Genomic DNA, 14,878 nt, shown 5'->3' on the forward strand with positions numbered 1-14,878 from the left:
AGAGGCAGAGTGAGACCTAAGGATAAGTTGTAAGCTGTTTACCAGTCAGTTAAAAGCCAGAAAATTTAACATTTAAGTAAGCAATAAGGTACTCAGAGGCTGTGCTGTATTGTGAATAAATCACAGCCTGCAACCCCTTCAGCCGTGACTTATTCATGATAAAGCACTAGCCTCGAGTACCTTACTGCTTTTATAAAACGGTTACCACACAATACAAATATTAAACCCCAAAAATTTGTATCAGTGCAAATTTCATGAATTAAAAGCGAAAAAAATAGTGCCTGACTGTGAACAGCAACAGAAGTTACATTATTACGCCATTAGATGGCGGCAAAGACTGTCTTTATGAGTGATTCAGTCAGTAGCGAAGACTTTTATATTGAAAAGACTGAATTGTTGTGAACACAGAACAAAACACAACTGACAAATGCTTTGACTAGCGCTGTCAGTCACGGGAAAACCCCTCAACTGTTAAAAGGACAAGATAATACATCGGACATTTAAACAGATTTTTTAGTAAGAACATAGGACTGACCTGAAGGAAAATGCTAAATCTGAATGCAAAGAATAAACTCGCTCAATCGATCTCTTTCTCACAACACTCTTCTACATAATACAGTAAGCTTCAATGAACAAAATCAATTGAGAACATAGAGTTTACATTGTTAAGAGTGGTTGCTAAGGGTGTTGTGTAGTGATACACAGAACCGTTGGGCGAAGCGGTAAATAAAACACAGCTATTGACCAATCAGAATCAAGGACAGGAACTAACCATTTTATAAACAAAAATAAATTCTAAATTATGACAAAGTTGTTTTTGATCATGTCTAAATATATATCCAAATGCAATACCTGATAAAAGGATTATGTCTGAACAATTTCAGTACAACAGCACCACATAAAAGCACTCGCCTCGTCTCCCCAGGTTTTCCAGTCTAGTTAAGACATAGTGAACTACTTACCTATGATCTCCAGCGTCTGTATCCCCTTGTGTCTCCTAGTCCTTTGTGTGTGATTTCCCCACACTTACCATTCAGCGAGGTGTGTGCTTCAACCATCCATGATTTCCCACATCTGTAAGCAAGTGACATTTCAGTTATTATCCATCTCCAGTCATCGTAAACTTTCTTTGTACCGTCGACTCATCTGTTTTCATGCCACATTGCTCTGTGCTGCAAAATAAAGAACGTGTTACTGCATTTCTCTGTTCCTGAGTCTGTGTTCCATGACAGGTACGTATCTCTGCAACATTTCAGCTGTACATTAAGTATAAATGGTTGATATATTGATAAACACAGTGAACACAATGTATGTTTATGCTGAAATACAACTGAATAATGGTATTGTGTGTCATGGTGTGCATTGAGCTGGTTTGTGCAATTCTGTTTCATGCTTCAGAATCTCTATTAAGGGAACATTTAGTATTTAAACAATAAGTACATTTTATTTTTACATAAGTACATAGTAGTTAAACACACCTGTTATAAATGTTTTGTAATGTAGTACTAAAACTATTGTAAAAAAACACAAGACATTTGAATTGTAATACAAAATATAAAAATATATGATGTTTGAGAGTGTGTAGAGACCCTTAAAAAAAGCTTTTTTTTCTATGGCTAATGGCTGTAATTTTTTTTATCATTTATCATCAATCAGTTTATGGCTTTAAAATTGAAAAAGTGACCCAAATAATGTCAGTATTTGTTGAAGGATTTAAGATATAATGTAAATAAATCTCATCAATCATAATGTTTAGACATTTTATACCTATTTTCAGGAATTTTTAGTCTCGAATGTCCACTTTTTTAAAATGAGAAAAACACTAACTTTTATGTGTTTCAATACTGACACAAGAATAAACTCTGCTTTATGAACTTGTGCACTTAAAAAAAAATAAAATAAAAAATCATATTTGTCAGTATTTGCATTTCAATCTAATTTGTATCTGGTATAAAATGTTTTTATTATTTATTTATTTTTTCCAGCCAAATATTACAGGTTTTCTCTTTAGACAAAATCTCACTCTAGTAGTTTCCTAATATTTTCAGCACATAATTGGACAACATACAGTACATTAAACTCTGAATTCCTGTCAACTCTTTTATTATTTGTATATATTGTTCTATATAAATTTCTATGCATTTTAGACAGCAGCGTGTGAACAGGACTTTTATTTTGTTGTTGTGATGTTAAGTCATAAAGCTGCGCCTCGCTCCTGCATCTGTTGTGATTCGACTGAAGAAAGGTTTGTGTTTAAAGCATTTAAAGTGTAGAAACAGTTCATTCAACTTTAACTGCAACAGGAACACAAACGTGTTTAATGAAAACTACCAGTAGAAAATGTTTTCATGAAAGTGCAGACTATTAAATGTGATCTACAAATAATTAGATACCAAATATGAGCCATAAATACCTAAATGTTAACTTTCATTATAAGGTATTTTATTAATTTGTGCTAGTCTTGAGTGTCTAATCAGGTCATTAAAGTCCATTAACTCTGACTCCCTCACCAGTGTGCTGAACTACTGAACTAGAGCTGATTGAGACGCACCCAGATATTAGTTTATTTTACTTTTTTCTTTCTATTATTTTTATCTTAAACGCAGAAAAACTGAACAGCGACTGAGATCCACGTAACTCTATTATAAAGATGGTGTTTATTAAAGAAGAGAGTGAAGACATGAAGATTGAAGAAACATTCAGAGTGAAACAAGAAGAAACTGAGGAACAAACAAAGATGGAGTTTATAAAAGAGGAGAGTGAAGACATAAAGATGGAAGAAACATTCAGTGTGAAGCATGAAGATACTGAGGAACAAACAGGTTGGTTTCATTCTCAAAGCTGAGCTCAGTCATTTGATCCTTATTAAAATCTCCAGGGGCCTCATGTAAAAACCTTTCTGTAGATTTCATCCTAAAAGTCAAAAAGCAACTCACGGTGCTTTTTGATATGAATTTAAACAGAAATATTTGTTGTGGATGCGCTGCTTTTGAACACTTTTCCTGTGGCATGCTGTGTTTTAAAGTTTTAACTAGCGAGGTTTGCTTGGCGCATGATATTTCCGCTTTAAATTGTGTTCTCAATAGCAGAACTCATGTTCTGAGAAAATATTTAGATGATGTTTTAAGCAGATGGCTTAGTAACATAGATGGTGTAATAACAGACACTGAAGAACTCGCTCGGAGATCGAACGGTCCACTGGCCTGTTTGAATAAAAAGTTCACAGTACTGTACAACCTCTGCTGAACGCAGGTGTGCTGTTAGTGTCGTACACAGATGGACAGTTGCCTAATGACAAGCATTTTTGTGGTCTTCCCAATATTATGATAAATACCAATGCATTTGAAGGATGGCATTTGAAGCAAATACGCAAGAACCATTGAGGTTCATTGTCTTGTTACACAGCAAATTTGAGCTTCAGCAAGAACCAATGAGGTTCATTCTTAAGTTACGCAGTACGTCTGAGCTTCAGCAAGAACCAATGAGGTTCTCGTGAGTCTGAGGTGTGTGTTCAGTCTGAGGTGTAGTTCTTGGGTTGTCTGCAATTTCTCTGAGCATTGCAGGCTCTGATCTTGGGCTAAATTTGCTGGGAAGATTGGTGTCTGTTTTGAATATTTTCCACTTGTGAATAATCTATTTTACTGTAAAATATGGACTTCAAACTGTTTGGAAATGGCCTTGTAACCCTTCACAGATTGATGGGCAGCAACAATTGCTTCTCTAAAATCATTGCTGATGTCTTTCCTCCTTGGCATTGTGTTAACACACACCTGAAGTCTCCAGACACTCAAACTGCCAGAACTTCTGCTTTTATAGAGTTGATAACACTTGCTGATGATCAGTTAATCAAAGGCATTTGATTAGCAGTGCCTGACTTACCCTCTTAAAGGGATAGTTCACCCAAAAATGAAAGTTCTGTCATCATTTACTCGCTCTCAAGTTGTTCCAAACCTGGATAAATTTGTTTGTGATTGTGAATAATTGGACATCAATATTTACAGCAGATTCTCACAATTAAAATGAGTCCAATCCGATCACAAGATATTGATCACGCAATTACGACACAAAACCCCACAGGTGCACAGATGCTAACTAAAACTAAAATCTAACTATTACTTGGCATTTCCTCTTATAACTTAATAAAACATGCATAGCATTGTAGAAAATGGCACATCATTACTTACAGTGGATTCTCTCGATTGAAATGAGTTCAAGAAAAAATCCCATGTGTCTGTTACAAGTTACTCCACGTGAAAGAACGATTTTAAAAATGCCCATCGGGGGGCGGCAATGGATAAACAAAAAAACTACCTCTGTTCCAAATGCTGTAACTTTTGATTTTTTTTTATGCGATCACCACAAAAAGTTACAAATAAAGTATAAAGTCTAACTGTAGTATTAATTTTCATGTACAGAAATGTAATAATTAAATGTAAAATGACAATGTTCACTGTATAAGTGTAATATAGATTAATCTTTGTTAAAGCTGTGTTTTGTTGTTTGATTTACATGACAGACAACAGCAGGTATTTATAGGTTGCTGTCACTTTAAGACCCCATGCACGCTCACATCCGATAGAAACACATCCGAATTCTCACCTCGTTCAATTAAGACATAACCGAATGTGTTTACAAGAATACTTGCCGAGAGGGGTATTTTGACTGACATAATGCGTGTATGTGTCCATCCAAGTGCATTGAGGACGCGAAAGAGAAAAAAATTTGGAGTTTGCGAGTCAATCAGTATCCTCTCTCTATGTGTGTGTGCCCGAGCCTTGTACTGTGCTATTTTGAGACAGCATGAAATATGAACTAAAATGTGCTTTTAATATACTATTTCTGTATTTAAAAAATATATTTAGCTACCACTTCTAGTACACTATGGGTTCAAATGTACATGCTGTCTCAAAATAGCACAGTTGAGTACACTTAGATGTTCTTAAGATTACCTTAAGTAGTACTAAAGAAGAATTTTTAGTATTCTAAGTACAAAATTAGTGCACGAAAATAGAGCACTTTAAGTATATTATAGAAATGTACTTTTTTTTTCACCTGGGGTATGTATTTAAAGGGAGCAAGAAGAGGAAGCAGAGAAGAGTCTTCGTCAATATGTTCCGTCTAAGTTAGTTGTAGCCAATATGCTATGCTATATAAAGGATAAGGTAATTATTATCAAATTAAACATAGCACAATTCGACTCGCTCTGGAACAAATAATAGATTAAGACCAAAGATTGCCCGTTTAATGTACTCAAATTGAATTATGTCTCATGTTCAACCACTATAAGAGCCAGCAGCAAATCCCCGAAGCACTGGCCGAGATGCAGCTTACACAAGCACTGAACGGCTGCTGACGGCCTGGAGCTCGCATCTCCGAAAACGTCAAAACAAATTGCAAAATAGGCGCTATTATTAAATATGAGTTACATATTTCAGGTCTAAACAACTACATTCTTATCTAAAAAACTATTAAAACTATAGTTCGTGGCACAACAAGTAGTATTCGCAAAAATTACGGTGGATTTGAATGACGGTCACTTCAAGCGGAGTGATACAAACGGTGTAAAGGTAGGAGTGCTGTTATCACTGAAATATCGCATGGCTATCAGCCAATCAGATTCGAGAACCAGACATAACTGTTGTGTGTGTATATTATATTTTATATATATATATATATATATATATACACATACATACATACATATAATATGTGTGTATATGTGTTTGTCAGATTACATGTAACAAGTTGTGCCTGTGTGAGCCATTAGCTCTGCACTAATTTGTGCTGCTCTTGGAAGATTGCTTTGGTCATTATGTAAATGATTTGACGTCTCTGTTCTTTAATTTGTGTGTCAGCAGTAGATCACACGCAAAACTTGCCACTCCCATCTGCGCATTTGGGGAAATTTGCCCCAGTTAGTAAATCTAGCCCTTGATTTCTGTTGTATTGTGCCATTAAATTGGGAAAAACTTTTGTTTTGTTTCTTTCACTTTAGCCCTAATGGCAATAAAAAAGGAGAAAGAAGTACTCAATGAAATTGAAGAGAAAGATCAATATGGGAATCTTCATGATTTTATAAATGGAGAAAAACCTTTTCGGTGTTCGCAGACTGAAAAGACTTCCACACGAAAAAAAACTCAAAAGAGTTTTAATCAACAAAGAAACCTTAGAGACCGCACAGGAGAGAAGTGTTTCACCTGCCAGCAGTGTGGAAAAAGTTTTGCTCAACATGTAAACCTTACAGTTCACATGAGAATTCACACTGGAGAGAGTCCCTTCACCTGTCAACAGTGTGGAAAAAGTTTTGCTCAACATGGAAACCTTAAAGTTCACATGAGAATTCACACCGGAGAAAAGCCTTACACATGCCAACAGTGTGGGGAGAGTTTTTCTCAACGTGTAAACCTCAAAACCCACATGAGAATTCACAGTGGGGAGAGCCCTTTTACCTGCCAACAGTGTGGAAAAAGTTTCACTCGTAAAGAAAAACTTGACAAGCATATAAGAATTCACACTGGAGAGAAGCCTTACACATGCCAACAGTGTGGAAAAAGTTTCCATCAACCTTACAACCTTAAAGTCCACATGAGAGTTCATACTAAAATGAGTCCATTCACCTGCCAACAGTGTGGACAAAGTTTCAATCATAAAGCAAGTCTTAACAGGCACATGAGAATTCATACTGGAGAAAAGCTTTACTCATGCCAACAGTGTGGAAAAGTTTTTAATCGTAAAGAAAAACTTGACAGGCATATACGAATTCACACTGGAGAGAAGCCTTACACATGCCAACAGTGTGGAAAAAGTTTCCATCAACATGGAAACCTTACAGTCCACATGAGAATTCACACTAAAAAGAGTCCATTCACCTGCCAACAGTGTGGACAAAGTTTCAATCATAAAGCAAGTCTTAACAGGCACATGAGAATTCACACCTGAGAAAAGCCTCATACGTGCCCACAGCGTGGAAAAAGTTTCCATCAGCGTGGAAACCTTAAAGCCCACATGAGAGTTCACACTAGAAAGAGTCCCTTCACCTGCCAACAGTGTGGACAGTTTTTCAGTCGGAAGGAAAGTCTTAACAGGCACATGAGAATTCATACTATGCCAACAAAGTGTGGAAGAAGTTTCACTCAAACAGGAAACTTTAACAGGTACACGAGAATTCACACCTGATAAAAGCCTTACATCTGCCAACAGTGTTTAGAGAGTTTTGCTCAACATGGAAACCTTGAAGCCCACATGAAAATTCACACTGAGGAGAGCCCTTTTACCTGCTAACACTGGAAAAAGTTTCAACAGAAATGGACATCATAGGGTGTACTCACACTATACGCTCTGAACCGTGCCTGAGCCCGTTTGACCCCCAAAGACTGGTTCGTTTGATTAGTGTGATTGCTCTATACCATGCACGGTTCGCTGAACTGTCCCTGACCCATTTGGAAGAGGTGGGCCAGAGCACGGTATGCATGCAGTATGAAGCACAGAACAGCTACTACTCTTGTGTGCGTTACTGTCATCATTATGTTGGCAAACATCTTTACATTTACTACTTCGATAGTATACTTTTCAGTTACTTTAACTAATTCAAGTGTATTTGGGTATATTCGGCTGTTTTTAAACTATCCGACCGATAGTGTGAAAATTTGCTTTTATCGTCCGATTATTGGGGATATATCAGTGCATCTCTAGCATTAACGGTAATGAGCTCACACAAGAATGACTGTACATCTCTCTCTTTTTATACAGATAACATAAACAGAGAATATTTGTTTTGAATTAGATCATTTAAAATTTGACTCCTAAATGTTTCTATAGATATATTGGCCATATCTGTGTGACATAGTTTTGTTTTGTTTTTTTTCTTCATTTTTGTGACATGCAGTTGTATGTGGACACAAATAAAAGTGATTCTTTACAGTTTCAAATGATGTATTGCTTTTATCTGTATGACTAAAATGACAGAGTATTTTAAGTCAATAAATGCCTAAAGGTTAAAGTCTAAACTATATGTTTGTTCCTGCATTTTGTTCTTCTTTGGATTTAACTACACAGCATACACAACAGAATGACGAACCTCCAAAACAAAATGAGTTATGTTAAAGCTGTAACTTTTTTTTGGTTGAAATGATAAAAAGTTTTTGTGCAAGTACATAACCAGCCAGTGTTCAAAACTATCTCTTTACCTTAGTCCGATTCACAATGGTAAGCTTGTAATAAAGTTTTCTAATTCGAGCGGTACTGAAAGGTGTCCGCAGGAAATTCGAGCATGCAGTCATGCATCTTTGCATCGTTATGTCATATGCTAAAAAGTTGTGAAATTTGGCACACTGATAGAGGCCAGTCTCAACTGTGTCTATAGCAAATTTGGAGTCTCTAACTCAATCCCTCTAGCGCCACCACCTGTCCAAAGTTTCACTCATGTTTATGCTAATAACTTTTGAACCGTAAGGGCTAGAAACAAAAAAAATTCCGCTTATTCCTTGGTTCGACGATTCGAATGCACCCTATGACATCATTTTCCATCATAAAAATTTTCCTGCCATTTTAATTTTTCAGATTTTTTTAACTCCTCCTAGGCCATTACTCCGATTTTCACAAAAATTGAACCAGAGCATCGAGACCATGGGGACAAAAAGTGATCAAAAGCTTTCTGATAGAACCATCTGTTCTCAAAAACTGCCCAAATGAATTCGACAAAAAGTTTGTCAAATCGGATTTGAGGCTATATCTCCACAAAGTTTTATCGTATTTAGACCAAACTTGGTTATCACAAGAATGACCTGAGGCAACATGCAGAGTTTTGACGCAGCACCACCTACTGGCCCCGATATACAAAAAAATTGCTATTTTTGCTTATAACTTCTGATGGGTTTGTCCAAAAAATCATAAATTTGGTCTCATTAGATTCGGGGCATCATGCCAAGTTGAATGATATCCAGTTTTTTTTTATTTTGTGCTAAAATGCTGCATTTTATGAATGCATAAGCGTATCATTACAAAACTCGGTATGGATCATCAGCACAATGCCCTGAAGGAGCCTGAGAAGTTTTGGACCTGTGCCACCTAGTGGACAATTTTTTTTCCATATGCTTATAACTTTTGATGTGGTTGAATTGTTTTCACGGGAGTCACATCGTTAGACTTCTGAATCCTTGCCGAGTCCAACGATACCAAACATGCTAGGTTTCGACTTAAGGTTTGTGTCTTTGTGTCTTCAATATCTTTGAAAAAGCATTAGTCCGATCGAGATGAAACCAGCGTAGGGAAACACTGAACCTAAGCTGTTTAACTAAATGTCAAAATTTTGATAGGAAATGGCAAAAAAATCAAAAAGTCATCCATGGGTCATTTTTTATGCTCTCAAACATGTAATTGTCTATAACTCCAAAACGAAATGAGATATTTTCACCAAATTTGAGAGACAGATGTATGGACTCATAAAAAATTGGTGGGATTGTGCCTCTTGGTGGCACTGTAATAAAAAAAAAAAAAAAACATGAAATTGCCATTAATAACAATACAGTATTATGATATAAAATGCTATATTATATGAATGCATTGTTGTTCCATTACAAATCCAGTATGTGTCATCAGCACCATGCTCTGAAGTTTCTCAAAATGGTTTCGAGACCTTGTTATAATAACATAAAAAACAAAAAAAAAACGATAATAGCTTTATATAAATGTGTCCTATTGTAATGAGACTGGTCTTAATAGATTGCGTGTGTAATGCTGAGAACATTGATGCCAATTTTGCCAAAGTCTGCGGATAAAGTCCTTGTTGTTGGTGATTTTAATATCCATGTATATAATGAAGACGCATTGGGATTGGCATTTATAAACATTCTAAACTCTATTTGAATTAGACAACATGTGTCAGGACCCACTCATTGTCGTAGTCATAATTTAGATCTAATATTGTCACATAGAATCGATATTGATGCCGTTGAAATTCTGCAGCAGAGCGATGACATCTCAGATCATTATCTAGTCTCGTGTATACTACATTTAGCCAAGGCAGCAAAGCCGCCTCCCTGCCATAAATATGGTAGAACCATCACTTCTACCACTAACGATTGCTTTATAAATAATCTTCCTGATCAGTTTCATTGCCTTAGCATACCAGATAGCTTAGAAGAACTCTGTTGCAACAGAAACTATGGACTCTCTTTTTTTCAGCGCATTAGACTCAGTTGCTCCTCTGCGCTTAAAGAACATTAAGGAAACTAATCCAACACCATGGTACAATGAGCACACTCGGGCTCTTAAGAGAGCTGCCAGAAAAATGGAGTGCAGCTAGAAGTTTTTCACATTTCGTGGAGAGAGAGAATGATTGAGTACAGAAAGGCCTTAAAAACTGCTAGATCTGCTTATTTCTCAAATCTTTTAGAAGAAAATAAACACAACCCTAGGTATTTATTTGATACTGTATCTAAATTAACGAGAAATAGAGCTTCAACTTCTGATAATTCCAAACAGCACAGCAGTAATGACTTTATGAACTTCTTTACTTGCAAAATTGACAATATTAGAGAGAAAATTATAACCATGCAACCGTCTCTACAGTATCGTGTCCGACAGCACATTGTAGTATCCCTGAGGAAAAATTCAATTCATTCGTTGCTTTAGGAGAGGAAGAAGTGTCTAAATTGTTAAATCATCAAAATCAACAACATGTATGTTAGACCCTATACCGACTAAGCTATTGAAAGAGATGCTTTCAGAGGTCATAGATCCTCTTCTTAATATTGTTAATTCGTCTTTATCATTAGGATACGTACCAAAAAATTTTAAACTGGCTATTATTAAACCTCTTATTAAAAAACCACAACTTGATCCTAGAGAATTAGTCAATTACAGGCCGATCTCAAATCTCACTTTTCAAGGCAGTTTTATACCAACTATGTTCCTTTTTAGAAAGAAATGGTATCTGTGAGGATTTCCAGTCAGGATTTAGACCGTATTTAGAAATTCAGAAAAAACAGAGATTCTAATTTTTGGACCAAAAACTTTTTCACGTAATAACCTAGAATACTGTCTAACACTTTATGGCTGCTCTGTTAAGTCTTCGTCGTCAGTTAGGAACCTGGGTGTGCTCTTCATTTGAAAGCCATGTTTCTAGCATCTGTAAAGCCACATTCTTCCATCTTAAAAATACATCTAAACTACGACATATGCTCTCAATGACAAATGCAGAACAGTTAGTTCATGCGTTCATGACCTCAAGGCTAGATTACTGTAATGCTCTACTGGGTTCCGTTCGTCTGTTAAACAAACTACAGCTGGTCCAAAATGCTGCAGCTAGAGTTCTTACTAGAACCAGGAAGTATGACCATATTAGCCTATATTTATCTATGTATAGATAAAACGTTATCAAATTATTCCAGTTCGCATAGATCCTCGGACACATCTAATTTTTCTGTATTATGCAGACCAGAGAAGTAATTTGGCAATATCACTTTGTAAAAAAGACTAAGCGTCTGCGCACATACACATTCAAACATGCAAACCTATAGACTAAACACGTAAATAAACGGCAAGAATGCATTGGAGTTATTCGTTTTTTCAGTGAGAAGGGTGTCATTTAAGTGGCCCCTAAAGTAATAATTAACAATTTTTACAACAGAAGTGATTCAATAAAAAACAACAACTTTAGCTTGATAATAATTTTCCTATTGTCACTGTGAAGCTGCTTTGAGACAATGTGTATTGTGAAAAGCGCTATATAAATGAAGATGACTTGACTTGACTTAATTATGACTCTTTCACCTTTTAGATAGAATTTCACATATTACTTTGATATACTGAATGTAACTACCAATAACAATGTACAAGTACTGTATATTCAAACATATCACCACTGAATATATTTCACCGTTTTTTTTTCTTTTATCAATGTATTCTGTTTATAAATTTCTATCCAATTAAATTTCTATGCACTATATAGGACTTTTATTTTGGTCTGGTGGTGTGATGTCATAAGGCTGCGCCGCGCTCCAGTGTCTGTGATTTGGCTAAAGAAAGTGGTTTGTGTTACAAGCATTTAAAGTGTTTACATTTGGTACAAAGCATTCAGTCTATTTTATAGATTTAACTTTTTATTTTTTTGTTAATGTTAATTAAAATACAGCTGTTTATTGTTTGTTCCTGTTACTTCACAGTGCATTAACTAATGTTAACAAATACAACTCTTGATTTTAATAATGTATTAGTAAATGTTGAAATTAACATTAACAAAGATTAATAATGCTGTAGAAGTGCAGTTCATTATTAGTTCATGTTAACTAATGTAGTTGACTAATGTTGACTTAATATGTGTATTGAGCTGGCTTGAGTGATTCTGTTTCATGATTCAGAATCTTTATTAAGACATTTTGTATTTAAACAATAAGAAAACTTTATTTTTACTTAAGTACATAGTAGTTAAACACACCTAATATATACGTTTTGTAATATAGTATTAAAACTACACAAGACATGTGATATAGAGAGTGTATAGAGACTTCAACCCTTAAACAAAAGCTTTTTTCTATGGCTATAGTTTTTTTTTTTTTATCATTTATCATCAATCAGTTTATGGCTTTAAAATGGTAAAAAGTGAATGTCAATAATTGTTGAAAGATTATGAAGATATAATGTAAATAAGTCTCATCAATCATAATGTTTAGACATTTTATACCTATTCTCAGGAATTTTTAGTCTCGAATGTCCACTTTTTTAAAATGAGAAAAACACTAACTTTTATCCGTTTCAATATTAAAGAAGAGAGTGAAGACATGAAGATTGAAGAAACATTCAGAGTGAAACAAGAAGAAACTGAGGAACAAACAAAGATGGTGTTTATTAAAGAAGAGAGTGAAGACATGAAGGTTGAAGAAACATTCAGTGTGAAGCATGAAGATACTGAGGAACAAACAGGTTGGTTTCATTCTCAGAGCTGAACTCAGTCATTTGATCCTTATTAAAATCTCCAGGGGCCTCATGTATAAAACTTTCAGTAGATTTCACCCTAAAAGTGTACGTACACATAAAAGCCAGATTTTCCGTACGCTCAAAAGTTTTCAGATTTATAAACCAAGCGTACGCAAGAACTTGAGCAAAATCCATCAAACCCAGTCAGCTGAAGATTGTGCGTACATGAATCTCCACCCTGAAATAACCATATGTGACCCTGGACCAAAAAAACAGTCATAAGGGTCAATTTTTTGAAATTGAGATTTATACTTCATCTGAAAGTTGAATAAATAAGGGATATGACAATATTTGGCTGAGATACAACTATTTGAAAATCTGGAATCTGAGGGTGCAAAAAAAAAAATAAAATATTGAGAAAATCACCTTTAAAGTTGTCCAAATGATGTCCTTAGCAATGCATTTTTGATATATTTATGGTAAGAAATTTACAAAATATTTTCATGGAACATGATCTTTACTTAATATCCTAATGATTTTTGGCATAAAAGAAAAATCGATAATTTTGACCCATACAATGTATTGTTGGCTACAAATATACCCGTGTCTTACGATTTTGTAGGTCCAGGATCACATATATGGAGCTTACAACACCTAGTTTTACTATGCATTACGTCATCTGCATATCATTTCCATGCATATTCCCATCTACGGTAACACTGTGTTTAACGGCACAACACAAGACATTAGAAAAAATATGATAATTAATGCTGTCACATTACATTGCTAAAAATCATTCAATCTCATAGTCTTGTTTTAGAAAAGTTATTCTCATTCTTTTCCACTGGCCAAACAGTATTTTTATTTGTTTTAAACAAATCAAATTTATGCAATTTTGCCTATTAGGTAAACATATATTTTAGGATGTTTATGTATTTTTTATGGAAACGGATAGGCCTCATTTTTGCATTGTAAATAATTGTCTGACTCAGCGTGTCACTGAGAAAACATTTTAAAAATAAAATGTAGGGCCTATATCTTACCGATTCCTTCAAAATCTGTCCTTCAAATAAAATGCCATTTTTCAAAATATTGAAAAGACTATGAAATGGGTTATCTTTAGGCTACTGTCTGTCTGTGCAGGACACCAGCAGCACACCTGCATTCAGCAGAGGTTGTATAGTACTGTGTGTGTGTGTATGTATATGTATACGTGCAAAAATATTTCATGTTCATGTGAAAATAAGATGATGCGCTCTTGACTCTAAGCAGATGGTGTAATAACAGACGCTGAAAGACTCACTCGAGTGGTCCACTGGCCTGTTTGAATAAAAAGTTCACACAGTACTGTACAACCTCTGCTGAACGCAGGTGTGCTGTTAGTGTCGTACACAGATGGACAGTTGCCTAATCACAAGCATTTTTGTGGTCTTCCCAATATTATGAAAAATACCAATGTATTTGAAGGATGGCATTTGAAGCAAATGCGCAAGAACCATTGAGGTTCATTCTTACGTTACGCAGTACGTTTGAGCATCTGCAAGAACCAATGAGGTTCATTCTCGTGTTACGAAGCATGTTTGAGCTTCAGCAAGAACCAATGAGGTTCATTCTCATGTTACGCAGCACGTTTGAGCTTCTACAAGAACCAATGAGGTTCATTCTCATTGCGGAAGCTAAAAACATGCTGCGTAACACAGGAATGAACCTCATTGGTTCTTTACTGAAGCTCAAGCATGCTTCGTAACATGAGAATGAACCTCATTGGTTCTTGCAGTAGCACTAACTTACTGCGTAACACAACCAGTAAGGTTAATTCTCATGTTACGCAGCACGTTTGAGCTTCCACAAGAACCAATGAGGTTCATTCTCATTTGCTGGGAAGTCCACTCCTGGGAAGATTGGTGTCTGTTTTGAATATTTTCCACTTGTGAATAATCTATTTTACTGTAGAATATGGACT

The 14,878-nt window shown here is 35.4% G+C and overlaps 2 protein-coding genes and 1 long non-coding RNA gene across 11 annotated transcripts in view; 2 read left to right on the forward strand and 1 right to left on the reverse strand.

The window, feature by feature from the left end:
- Positions 1–14,878, reverse strand: part of LOC127511276 (uncharacterized) — a 249,197-nt gene that overhangs the window by 194,685 nt on the left and 39,634 nt on the right. The gene's annotated exons all lie outside the window — the stretch shown is intronic.
- The window catches only part of LOC127511199 (heavy metal-binding protein HIP-like), a 219,057-nt gene that overhangs the window by 113,627 nt on the left and 90,552 nt on the right, over positions 1–14,878 (forward strand). The gene's annotated exons all lie outside the window — the stretch shown is intronic.
- LOC127511091 (gastrula zinc finger protein XlCGF57.1-like) overlaps positions 1–14,878 on the forward strand; it is a 33,926-nt gene that overhangs the window by 5,457 nt on the left and 13,591 nt on the right. Inside the window, exons 1-3 of one of the 6 annotated variants that reach the window (XM_051891563.1) lie at positions 2,141–2,245; positions 2,607–2,822; positions 12,766–12,921. The exons of 2 other annotated variants lie outside the window; for them this stretch is intronic. In XM_051891563.1, the coding sequence (XP_051747523.1) occupies positions 2,651–2,822; positions 12,766–12,921 (328 nt within the window). In that variant the 5' untranslated portion in view covers positions 2,141–2,245; positions 2,607–2,650. Of the gene's footprint in view, positions 1–2,140; positions 2,246–2,606; positions 2,823–12,765; positions 12,922–14,878 lie in introns of those variants that run through there. 3 more of the 6 variants (XM_051891565.1, XM_051891569.1, XM_051891566.1) reach the window with 3 other exon arrangements.

This window comes from Ctenopharyngodon idella, chromosome 4 (assembly GCF_019924925.1).
Source record: "Ctenopharyngodon idella isolate HZGC_01 chromosome 4, HZGC01, whole genome shotgun sequence".
NCBI classification, from domain to species: Eukaryota; Metazoa; Chordata; class Actinopteri; order Cypriniformes; family Xenocyprididae; genus Ctenopharyngodon; species Ctenopharyngodon idella.